This window comes from Pseudophryne corroboree, chromosome 1, assembly GCF_028390025.1.
Source record: "Pseudophryne corroboree isolate aPseCor3 chromosome 1, aPseCor3.hap2, whole genome shotgun sequence".
Lineage (NCBI taxonomy): Eukaryota > Metazoa > Chordata > Amphibia > Anura > Myobatrachidae > Pseudophryne > Pseudophryne corroboree.
Genome location: NC_086444.1, coordinates 793202244 through 793215681, shown reverse-complemented (window position 1 = coordinate 793215681; position 13438 = coordinate 793202244). Strand labels below are relative to the sequence as shown.

General features: G+C 47.9%; 1 protein-coding gene across 9 annotated transcripts in view; it reads right to left on the bottom strand.

Moving 5' to 3' along the window:
* Positions 1-13438, bottom strand: part of EMCN (endomucin) — a 431382-nt gene that overhangs the window by 351168 nt on the left and 66776 nt on the right. For 7 of the 9 annotated variants that reach the window (XM_063918475.1, XM_063918500.1, XM_063918483.1 and 4 more), the window contains one exon: positions 158-211. The exons of the other annotated variants lie outside the window; for them this stretch is intronic. In XM_063918475.1, the coding sequence (XP_063774545.1) occupies positions 158-211 (54 nt within the window). The remainder of the gene's footprint in view (positions 1-157; positions 212-13438) is intronic. 9 annotated transcript variants of the gene reach the window in all.

The following is a 13438-nucleotide window of genomic DNA, read 5'->3' as shown; positions in this document are numbered from 1 at the left end:
TGACCACGCCCCTTTCTTTTAGAGACCATGCCTGCGGCGCGCGCAGTCCCTTTATTACATGGGTGCCAGGGGGGAGTGAGTTCCACCACCTCTTTAGGACCACTTTAAGCACTGACTGTAGTAATTGAAAATTAATATATTAAGTATAAGCAAATACCTTGGGTTGTTGCTTCTGAACTTGTTGAGTTTACACCAGAAGTATTTGATGATACTATAAAATAAAAAAATAAAAAAAAACATTTTTAAATAATCTATCACAGAATATTTAAGCAGGGTATGGAAACAATTTTATCATCACATAACTTGTGCCACACTGTAAAGTCCAACTACTGTAAATAATTTACAGTCTGTGCATTTTTAGTAATACTGAAAACATGTACTGTAGGTTCTGTTTTTGCTATAAACTCTATAATGGTAAATTATATAAGTAGTTAAGTACATGTTAATCACAGTAATGCATAGAAACAAATATAAGCATGTAGTGTGCATACACTGGTACTTAGAAAACATGCAGTTCTGATTTAAGTTTACATAACATCATCCTGTGACAGGAAAAGTTTTATTTACATTTGGATGACTGAATAGTTTTGGCAACCCACTGATTTGCAGGAGTTTTCTTTTTGTCTAGGCACTGACTTCCTTTTAAAGAAAATGATGAATAAAGTTATTTTGGTAATTCAGCATACTTACGGTGTTTCAGGGTCTAGAAACAATGTGTTAGTCTTGGGTACCTTTGTTATAAAATATGTGCTTGTAATATAATAATAATAATTTTTTATTTTTTAAATTATTATAATTATTATTATTATTTTACTATTATGGGCGGTATCCTATTACCCTGATGCGATTTTGGCCGATCAAAATGGTCAGATATTGCAATTAATGACCGATGGTCATTATTGTGGTATCCAATTAGAGGCCATTATCGTGGCTCTGGTGGCCCCTTATCGCGGATAATGTAGGCACTCGAAGCATAATCCCAGAAAAGTGCTAGCATCTGGGAAAAAGGATACAGGTATCAGGGCTAATAGGGTAGCCCCTAGCGATGTTATTAGCAGTGGTAAAGTACTACTGCTAATAGGATACCGCCCTATGGGGGTCATTCAGACCCGATCGCTGCTGTGTGTTTTCGCACAGCAGCGAACGGGTCTGCACTGCTCATGTGCTTAGGCTAGCGATCGCCTCTGCCTGATTGGGGGGGTGGGTCGGGTCGCTGTTTACGGGGCACGGTCCGGACAACGCAGGCGTGCCCGGACCATTGGGGGGGCGTGCTGCGGCGGCTGCGTGACATCACACGCAGCTTGCTGCGACCCAAGCAGCGACGGTTATCTCCCTGCCAACGCGCAGGATCTGCACTGGTAGGGAGCTACTCCTGAAGTACAAAAGCATCGCCGTTGTGCGATGCTTTTGTACTTTTGCAGGGGAACGGGGGGGGGGGGGGGGGGGCCTGACATGTCAGGGAAGCTGATCGTAGAGATGCTGAATTTATCACATCTACGATCAGGTCTGAATCACCCCCTATGTTTCTAAATTACCAACATATTACTCAGCACTATTCATTGAAGGGATTGAGGTACAAACAAATAACATGTAACAATATGAAACAGGCAGTAAAAATGTCCCTCCCTAAGCAGTAGTGCAAGTAGAAAAAATGTCTTATAGGTACTGTGTGATGAAAAATGGGTGTGGCCAAATGCTACATGGGGCGTGGCCAATTAAAATGGGGGTGTGGTATACATATGGTGGGGCCAGATACACTTATGACACAAATAGTGCCAGATACACATATGTCCCCACAGTGCCAGATATGCTCCCACAGTGCCAGATACACATATGCCCCCAGAGTGCCAGATATGCCCCCACAGTGCCAGAAACACATGCCCCCACAGTGCCAGATATGCCCCCACAGTGCCAGCTACACATATGCCCCCACAGTGCCAGATACACATGCCCCCACAGTGCCAGATATGCCCCCACAGTGCCAGATATGCCCCCACAGTGCCAGATATACATGCCCCCACAGTGCCAGATATGTCCCCACAGTGCCAGATACACATGCCCCCACAGTGCCAGATATGCCCTCACAGTGCCAGATACACATGCCCCCAGAGTGGCAGATATGCCCTCACAGTGCCAGATACACATGCCCCCAGAGTGGCAGATATGCCCCAGCAGTGCAACTCACTGTTGCTGCTGCTGCCTGGGGCTGGCACTATCTTCTGCTGCTGGCCTGCTGCTGGGGAGAGGAGAGCACAGCATTCGCTCCTCCTATCCCTCTCTTGCCCTCAGTCCGGTCTCCTGAACTGGCGCTGGTCCACGAGCCAATCAGGGCTCGGGGTCCGGCAGCAGCGGCTCCTGATTGGCTTCCGGTCCGCGAGCTCTTATTGGCTCACAAACCGGCTCAGTGCACGCCGCCACTGTGCCGCTGCCAGACTCAGGAGACTCAACAGGCACAGGCTGCGCTCTCCTCTCTCCAGCACCCGGTGTCTGCAAGGTGGCGGCTCGGCGGTATGGGATTTTCTTACAGGTACGCTGTACCACCATACTTGCAGCACTGTCCCTAAGAAAACACTTGATAGTGGAAACATAGTTGATTGGAGCTGTTGTGAGTATATACGCTCATGTTTACAACTGTGCTAAATTTGTGACTTTCACAGATGGTGGATACAGGTATTCTGCTATTGCCTTGCTCAAGGAAGTTGATCATTTCAGGAAGAACGCCAGTTCCCAGCAGTAGGTAATTACAGGTACAGTACTACTGTAGCTCTAGTGGCACTATCCAGCGCTCTTCCAAACACTACTACAACAAACTATACAAAACCCTGAAACATACTAAATATACTACAGGTTGAGTATCCCATATCCAAATATTCCAAAATACGTAATATTGCGAAATACGGACTTTTTTGAGTGAGAGTGAGATAGTGAAATCTTTGTTTTCTGTGGCTCAATGTACACAAACTTTGTTTAATACACAAAGCTATTACAAATATTGTATTAAATGACCTTCAGGCTGTGTGTATAAGGTATATATGAAACATAAATGAATTGTGTGAATGTACACACACTTTGTTTAATACACAAAGTTATTAAAAATATTGTATTAAATTACCTTCAGGCTGTGTGTATAAGGTGTATTTGAAACATAAATGCATTCTGTGCTTAGACTTGGGTCCCATTGCCATGATATCTCATTATGGTATGCAATTATTCCAAAATACGGAAAAATCCGATATCCAAAATACCTCTGGTCCCAAGCATTTTGGATAAGGGATACTGAACCTGTATTATTACCTGAAATGACTAATTTTAGGTAATTAGTCACTTCAGGTGGTTCATAAAGCTAACACTTATTTATTGAGTGCTAAATAAAAAAACATAACAATCCAATATGTAGATTTCCAGCTGCAAAACTAGGGCAGTATGATGCACTGCGGCCAATGCTTCACTCAAAAAATTATGGGAATTACAGATGTGTCCACATACACTTTTATGCCCCATTTAACTGCGACACAGACTTTGTGACTTACAGTAGCCGTGTCAAAACTAATCCTAACTTTTGAGTACACTATAACGAAACTAAGAAGCAAAATTTATGATAAAGTAGAACAATGGAAGAATAGTAACAAAACTGAGGAAAAAGTACATAATCTAGGGTAAAAAAGCAAAAGACAGGTCAGATACAAGCGACCTGTGTCATGCATTGTTATGCTTTATACCAAGTCCTTTTCTACAAAATAATAATCCTAAATACTAGTGATGAGCGGGTTCGGTTCCTCGGAATCCGAACCCGCCCGAACTTCACCTTTTTTTTACACGGGTCCGAGCGACTCGGATCCTCCCGCCTTGCTCGGTTAACCCGAGCGCGCCCGAACTTCATCATCCCGCTGTCGGATTCTCGCGAGACTCGGATTCTATATAAGGAGCCGCGCGTCGCCGCCATTTTCACACGTGCATTGAGATTGATAGGGAGAGGACGTGGCTGGCGTCCTCTCCGTTGTATTAGAAAAAAAAAAAACTGAGTGACTTAGTTTTAATTGTGGGGAGGATTGGGGACGGGGAGCAGCTGTTAGGGAGTACAGTGCAGGGTTTTGAGTTTAATCCGTTGTTTCTTTGCCTGAAAAAAAAACGCTCCACCATAACTGTGCTCACTCAGTGTGCTGCACTGCTGCATGATATATCTGTGCTGAGTGCACTGCTCTGCTCACACTGCCTAATTGTGGGGACTGGGGAGCAGTTATAGCAGGAGTACAGTGCACAGTTTTGCTGACAGTGACCACCAGTCCAGTATACGTTTGTCTGCCTGAAAAACACTGTGGTGTTTTTTTTTTTCTTTCTTCATGCTAGTTTGTTAATAGCAGTCTGCTGACAGTGTCCACCAGGTCCGACCGTTATACAGTATATTAAATATATAATTAAGCACTAAGCAGCAGTACGGTAGGCCACGGCTGTACCTACCTCTGTGTCGTTAGTGCACTCGTCGTCCATAAGTATAAGTAATACTATACTATCCATCCATCTACATTGTATACCTGTGGTGTTTTTTTTTTTCTTTCTTCATACTAGTTTGTTTAGCAGTCTGCTGACACTGTCCACCAGGTCCGTTATACAGTATATTATATTTATATATAAGCACTAAGCAGCAGTACGGTAGGCCACGGCTGTACCTACCTCTGTGTCGTCAGTGCACTCGTCGTCCATAAGTATAAGTAATACTATACTATCCATCCATCTACATTGTATACCTGTGGTGTTTTTTTTTTCTTTCTTCATACTAGTTTAGCAGTCTGCTGACACTGTCCACCAGGTCCGTTATACAGTATATTATATTTATATATAAGCACTAAGCAGTAGTACGGTAGGCCACGGCTGTACCTACCTCTGTGTCGTCAGTGCACTCGTCGTCCATAAGTATAAGTAATACTATACTATCCATCCATCTACATTGTATACCTGTGGTGGTTTTTTTTTTCTTTCTTCATACTAGTTTAGCAGTCTGCTGACACTGTCCACCAGGTCCGTTATACAGTATATTATATTTATATATAAGCACTGAGCAGCAGTACGGTAGGCCACGGCTGTACCTACCTCTGTGTCGTCAGTGCACTCGTAGTCCATAAGTATAAGTAATACCATACTATCCATCCATCTACATTGTATACCTGTGGTGGTTTTTTTTTCTTTCTTCATACTAGTTTGTTTAGCAGTCTGCTGACACTGTCCACCAGGTCCGTTATACAGTATATTATATTTATATATAAGCACTAAGCAGCAGTACGGTAGGCCACGGCTGTACCTACCTCTGTGTCGTCAGTGCACTCGTTGTCCATAAGTATAAGTAATACTATACTATCCATCCATCTACATTGTATACCTGTGGTGGCTTTTAGTTGTGCGCAAAATATGGAGAACAAAAATGTGGAGGTTAAAAAAATAGGGAAAGATCAAGATCCACTTCCACCTCGTGCTGAAGCTGCTGCCACTAGTCATGGCCGAGACGATGAAATGCCATCAACGTCGTCTGCCAAGGCCGATGCCCAATGTCATAGTACAGAGCATGTAAAATCCAAAACACAAAAGATCAGTAAAAAAATGACCCAAAAATCAAAATTAAAAGCGTCTGAGGAGAAGCATAAACTTGCCAATATGCCATTTACGACACGGAGTGGCAAGGAACGGCTGAGGCCCTGGCCTATGTTCATGGCTAGTGGTTCAGCTTCACATGAGGATGGAAGCACTCATCCTCTCGCTAGAAAAAAGAAAAGACTTGCGGCAAAAGCACAGCAAAGAACTGTGCGTTCTTCGAAATCCCAAATCCCAAAGGAGAGTCCAATTGTGTCGGTTGCGATGCCTGACCTTCCCAACACTGGACGGGAAGAGCTTGCGCCTTCCACCATTTGCACGCCCCCTGCAAGTGTTGAAAGGAGCACCCGCAGTCCAGTTCCTGATAGTCAAATTGAAGATGTCAGTGTTGAAGTACACCAGGATGAGGATATGGGTGTTGCTGGCGCTGGGGAGGAAATTGACAAGGAGGATTCTGATGGTGAGGTGGTTTGTTTAAGTCAGGCACCCGGGGAGACACCTGTTGTCCGTGGGAGGAATATGGCCATTGACATGCCTGGTGAAAATACCAAAAAAATCAGCTCTTCAGTGTGGAAGTATTACAACAGAAATGCGGACAACAGGTGTCAAGCCGTGTGTTGCCTTTGTCAAGCTGTAATAAGTAGGGGTAAGGACGTTAACCACCTCGGAACATCCTCCCTTATACGTCACCTGCAGCGCATTCATAATAAGTCAGTGACAAGTTCAAAAACTTTGGGTGACAGCGGAAGCAGTCCACTGACCAGTAAATCCCTTCCTCTTGTAACCAAGCTCGCGCAAACCACACCACCAACTCCCTCAGTGTCAATTTCCTCCTTACCCAGGAAAGCCAATAGTCCTGCAGGCCATGTCACTGGCAAGTCTGAAGAGTCCTCTCCTGCCTGGGATTCCTCCGATGCATCCTTGAGTGTAACGCCTACTGCTGCTGGCACTGCTGTTGTTGCTGCTGGGAGTCGATCGTCATCCCAGAGGGGAAGTCGGAAGACCACTTGTACTACTTCCAGTAAGCAATTGACTGTCCAACAGTCCTTTGCGAGGAAGATGAAATATCACAGCAGTCATCCTGTTGCAAAGCGGATAACTGAGGCCTTGACAACTATGTTGGTGTTAGACGTGCGTCCGGTATCCGCCGTTAGTTCACAGGGAACTAGACAATTTCTTGAGGTAGTGTGCCCCCGTTACCAAATACCATCTAGGTTCCACTTCTCTAGGCAGGCGATACCGAGAATGTACACGGACGTCAGAAAAAGACTCCACAGTGTCCTAAAAAATGCAGTTGTACCCAATGTCCACTTAACCACGGACATGTGGACAAGTGGAGCAGGGCAGACTCAGGACTACATGACTGTGACAGCCCACTGGGTAGATGTATTGCCTCCCGCTGCAAGAACAGCAGCGGCGGCACCAGTAGCAGCATCTCGCAAACGCCAACTCGTTCCTAGGCAGGCTACGCTTTGTGTCACCGCTTTCCAGAATACGCACACAGCTGAAAACCTCTTACGGCAACTGAGGAAGATCATCGCAGAATGGCTTACCCCAATTGGACTCTCCTGGGGATTTGTGGCATCGGACAACGCCAGCAATATTGTGCGTGCATTACATCTGGGCAAATTCCAGCACGTCCCATGTTTTGCACATACATTGAATTTGGTGGTGCAGAATTATTTAAAAAACGACAGGGGCGTGCAAGAGATGCTGTCGGTGGCCAGAAGAATTGCGGGCCACTTTCGGCGTGCAGGCACCGCGTACAGAAGACTGGAGCACCACCAAAAAAACCTGAACCTGCCCTGCCATCATCTGAAGCAAGAGGTGGTAACAAGGTGGAATTCAACCCTCTATATGCTTCAGAGGATGGAGGAGCAGCAAAAGGCCATTCAAGCCTATACATCTGCCCACGATATAGGCAAAGGAGGTGGAATGCACCTGTCTCAAGCGCAGTGGAGAATGATTTCAACGTTGTGCAAGGTTCTGCTGCCCTTTGAACTTGCCACACGTGAAGTCAGTTCAGACACTGCCAGCCTGAGTCAGGTCATTCCCCTCATCAGGCTTTTGCAGAAGAAGCTGGAGGCATTGAAGGAGGAGCTAAAACAGAGCGATTCCGCTAGGCATGTGGGACTTGTGGATGGAGCCCTTCATTCGCTTAACCAGGATTCACGTGTGGTCAATCTGTTGAAATCAGAGCACTACATTTTGGCCACCGTGCTCGATCCTAGATTTAAAACCTACGTTGGATCTCTCTTTCCGGCAGACACAAGTCTGCAGGGGTTCAAAGAACTGCTGGTGAGAAAATTGTCAAGTCAAGCGGAACGCGACCTGTCAACATCTACTCCTTCACATTCTCCCGCAACTGGGGGTGCGAGGAAAAGGCTACGAATTCCGAGCCCACCCGCTGGCGGTGATGCAGGGCAGTCTGGAGCGACTGCTGATGCTGACATCTGGTCCGGACTGAAGGACCTGCCAACGATTACTGACATGTCGTCTACTGTCACTGCATATGATTCTCTCACCATTGAAAGAATGGTGGAGGATTATATGAGTGACCGCATCCAAGTAGGCACGTCAGACAGTCCGTACGTATACTAGCAGGGAAAAGAGGCAATTTGGAGGCCCTTGCACAAACTGGCTTTATTCTACCTAAGTTGCCCTCCCTCCAGTGTGTACTCCGAAAGAGTGTTTAGTGCCGCCGCTCACCTTGTCAGCAATCGGTGTACGAGGCTACTTCCAGAAAATGTGGAGAAGATGATGTTCATTAAAATGAATTATAATCAATTACTCCATGGAGACATTCACCAGCAGCAATTGCCTCCAGAAAGTACACGGGGATCTGAGATGGTGGATTCCAGTGGGGACGAATTAATAATCTGTGAGGAGGGGGATGTACACAGTGAAAGGGGTGATGAATCGGACGATGATGATGAGGTGGACATCTTGCCTCTGTAGAGCCAGTTTGTGCAAGGAGAGATTGATTGCTTCTTTTTTGGTGGGGGCCCAAACCAACCAGTCATTTCAGTCACAGTCGTGTGGCAGACCCTGTCGCTGAAATGATGGGTTGGTTAAAGTGTGCATGTCCTGTTTATACAACATAAGGGTGGGTGGGAGGGCCCAAGGACAATTCCATCTTGCACCTCTTTTTTCTTTCATTTTTCTTTGCGTCATGTGCTGCTTGGGGAGTATTTTTTGGAAGGGCCATCCTGCCTGACACTGCAGTGCCACTCCTAGATGGGCCAGGTGTTTGTGTCGGCCACTAGGGTCGCTTAGCTTACTCACACAGCTACCTCATTGCGCCTCTTTTTTTTCTTCTTTGCGTCATGTGCTGTTTGGGGAGTAGTTTTTGGAAGGGCCATCCTGCCTGACACTGCAGTGCCACTCCTAGATGGGCCAGGTGTTTGTGTCGGCCACTAGGGTCGCTTAGCTTACTCACACAGCTACCTCACTGCGCCTCTTTTTTTTCTTCTTTGCGTCATGTGCTGTTTGGGGAGTATTTTTTGGAAGGGCCATCCTGCCTGACACTGCAGTGCCACTCCTAGATGGGCCAGGTGTTTGTGTCGGCCACTAGGGTCGCTTAACTTACTCACACAGCTACCTCATTGCGCCTCTTTTTTTTCTTCTTTGCGTCATGTGCTGTTTGTTGAGTATTTTTTGGAAGGGCCATCCTGCCTGACACTGCAGTGCCACTCCTAGATGGGCCAGGTGTTTGTGTCGGACACTAGGGTCGCTTAGCTTACTCACACAGCTACCTCATTGCGCCTCTTTTTTTTCTTCTTTGCGTCATGTGCTGTTTGGGGAGTATTTTTTGGAAGGGCCATCCTGCCTGACACTGCAGTGCCACTCCTAGATGGGCCTGGTGTTTGTGTCGGCCACTAGGGTCGCTTAGCTTACTCACACAGCTACCTCATTGCGCCTCTTTTTTTTCTTCTTTGCGTCATGTGCTGTTTGGGGAGTAGTTTTTGGAAGGGCCATCCTGCCTGACACTGCAGTGCCACTCCTAGATGGGCCAGGTGTTTGTGTCGGCCACTAGGGTCGCTTAGCTTACTCACACAGCTACCTCATTGCGCCTCTTTTTTTTCTTCTTTGCATCATGTGCTGTTTGGGGAGTATTTTTTGGAAGGGCCATCCTGCCTGACACTGCAGTGCCACTCCTAGATGGGCCAGGTGTTTGTGTCGGCCACTAGGGTCGCTTAGCTTACTCACACAGCTACCTCATTGCGCCTCTTTTTTTTCTTCTTTGCGTCATGTGCTGTTTGGGGAGTATTTTTTGGAAGGGCCATCCTGCCTGACACTGCAGTGCCACTCCTAGATGGGCCAGGTGTTTGTGTCGGCCACTTGGGTCGCTTAGCTTAGCCATCCAGCGACCTCGGTGCAAATTTTAGGACTAAAAATAATATTGTGAGGTGTGAGGTGTTCAGAATAGACTGTAAATGAGTGTAAATTATGGTTATTGAGGTTAATAATACTATGGGATCAAAATGACCCCCAAATTCAATGATTTAAGCTGTTTTTTAGGGTTTTTTGAAAAAAACACCCGAATCCAAAACACACCCGAATCCGACAAAAAAAATTCAGTGAGGTTTTGCCAAAACGCGTTCGAACCCAAAACACGGCCGCGGAACCGAACCCAAAACCAAAACACAAAACCCGAAAAATTTCCGGTGCACATCACTACTAAATACCTAATACATTATTTATAAGCAAAGTAAGACACAAAACTGAGGAAAAGGTATGAAGTCTGTGCAAAAAAAGCAAAACACATTTTCTATATTATTAGTGACCTGCACCAGGCATTGTTATGCTTTACCTGTGACTTTATACCAACTCCTTGTGACAAAAAATAATAATCTAAATTACCTACAGTAGTACACTATGAGCCTGAGTCTGAGTCACATGCACTACCTGTATCGGATACAGTGAAGCAATTTTTTTTCTTCTGTGATTTCATCTATGTTATACTGCATGCAGATGCTGGACATACATGTATCTCACACTGCCCATACGTGCAGATGCTGGGCATACATCTATCTCACACTGCCCATACGTGTAGATACCGGGTGTTCATATCTATGTCACACTGCACATACGCGCAGATACCGGGTGTGCATCTATGTGTCACACTGCCCATACGTGCAGTTACCAGGTGTGCATCTATGTCACACTGCCCATATGTGCAGACAGGGCCGGCTCCAGGCCTACTAGCACCCTGAGCGAGAAAATGTAAAAGTGCCCCCCCCAATGCGCGCGCCAAAGGCGAGTGCGCTCCTGTAAAAGTGGGCGTGGCCTCTTGAAAAAGTGGGCGTGGTCTCGTCCCCCAGCAGTGCCAGCTACACATGACATGCCCTCCAGCAGTGCCAGCTACACGTGATAGTGTTCACTTTTTAGGGCAGGTTGCTGATCACAGGGTGGGCACATTTTTAAGTTAGGTGGGCAAAATAATGTACATACTGTAATGCTTGTTGTTCCCATTTCCACACGCTAAAGCATGGACAGTGCGCGCCGAAGGCGCGCAGCAAAAATTTAGGGGAGTTACTTCGTGGGGAAGGTGCGTAGCCACATTATAGTGGCAATTCACATTACACCACACAGTAGTGCAGCTAATACACATTGCACCAGGTAGAAACTCCTATAAGAGCACGTTAGACACATTGCGCCAGGTAGAGCACTGAGACACACTGCCCAGCCACAGACGCCTAGCGGGATCACTACATGATATGCCCCCCAGCAGTGCCAGCTACACATGACATGCCCCCCAGCAGTGCCAGCTACACGTGACATGCCCCCCAGCAGTGCCAGCTACATAAATGGCCACACAGTTCCAGATGGATAAATGCCCCCACAGCGCAGATATGCCCCCACAGTGCCATATACATTAATGCCCTCACAGTGCAAGATATGCCCCCACAGTGCAAGAAATGCCCCCACAGTGCAAGAAATGCCCCCACAGTGCCAGATACATAAATGCCCCCACGGTGCCAGATACATAAATGCCCCCACGGTGCCTGATACATAAATGCCCCCACGGTGCCTGATACATAAATGCCCCCACAGTGCCTGATAAATGCCCCCACAGAGCCAGATAAATGCCCCCACAGAGCCAGATAAATGCCCCTCAGAGCCAGATAAATGCCCCCACAGTGCCAGAAATGCCCCCACAGTGCCAGATATGCCCCCACAGTGCCAGATATGCCCCCACAGAGCCAGATATGCCCCCACTGAGCCAGATATGCAATGCCCCCACAGTGCCAGAAATGCCCCCACAGTGCCAGAAATGCCCCCCACTGAGCCAGAAATGCCCCCACAGTGCCAGATATGCCCCCACAGTGCCAGATATGCCCCCACAATGCCAGATACATAAATGCCCCCACAGTGCCAGATATGCCCCCACAGAGCCAGAAATGCCCCCACAGAGCCAGAAATGCCCCCACAGTGCCAGAAATGCCCCCCACAGAGCCAGAAATGCCCCCAGTGCCAGAAATGCCCCCACAGTGCCAGATAAATGCCCCCACAGTGCCAGAAATGCCCCCCACATAGCCAATAATGCCCCCTGTGTGCCAGAAATGCCCCCACAGTGCCAGATAAATGCCCCCACAGTGCCAGATAAATGCCCCCACAGTGCGGATCCCCCCCCAAAATACCTGCGGCGCTGGGGAGGAGTACTGCTGTCCGCCTGTCCGAGTGTGGGAGTGCTGGCGGCCGGGCGGCCGGGCGTGTGAGAGTGAGCCTGAGCCTGGGTCCGGGTGCGGGCTGGCGGGCGGCCACTTGTGTGCGCTATGCGCGGAGCCGGCGCCTGACGTTAGACACCGGCGCCGCGCAGCGCGCATAGCGCACACACAGCGCGACGGGCAAATGCTGCACACACAGGGCCGGCTCCAGCATCGAATATGGCGGCGCCAGCGCGCGGCGCCCATTAAGGGTGGCGCCCTGCGGGGCCGTTCTATTCGAACATGCCTAGAGCCGGCCCTGCGTGCAGATACCAGGTTTGCATCTATGTCACACTGCCCATACGTGCAGATACCGGGTGTGCATCTATGTCACACTGCCCATACGTGCAGTTACCGGATGTGCATCTATGTCACTCTGCACATACGTGCAGATACCGGGTGTGCATCTATGTCACAGTGCCCATACGTGCAGATACCGGGTGTGCATCTATGTTACTCTGCACATACACGCAGATACCGGGTGTGCATCTATGTGTCAGACTGCCCATACGTGCAGATACCGGGTGTGCATCTATGTCACACTGCCCATACGTGCAGATACCGGGTGTGCATCTATGTCACACTGCCCATACGTGCAGATACCGGATGTGCATCTATGTCACACTGCCCATACGTGCAGATACCGGGTGTGCATCTATGTCACACTGCCCATACGTGCAGATACCGGGTGTGCATCTATCTCACACTGCCCATACGTGCAGTTACCGGATGTGCAACTATGTCACACTGCCCATACGTGCAGATACCGGGTGTACATCTATGTCACACTACCCATACGTGCAGATACCGGGTGTGCATCTATGTCACTCTGCACATACACGCAGATACCGGGTGTGCATCTATGTGTCAGACTGCCCATACGTGCAGATACCGGGTGTGCATCTATTTCACACTGCCCATACGTGCAGTTACCGGATGTGCATCTATGTCACACTGCCCATACGTGCAGATACCCGGTGTTCATCTAGGTCACATTGCCCATACGTGCAGATACCAGGTGTGCATCTATGTCACACTGCCCATACGTGCAGATACCGTGTGTGCATCTATGTCACTCTGCACATACACGCAGATACCGGGTGTGCATCTATGTGTCACACTGCCCATACGTGCAGATAACGGGT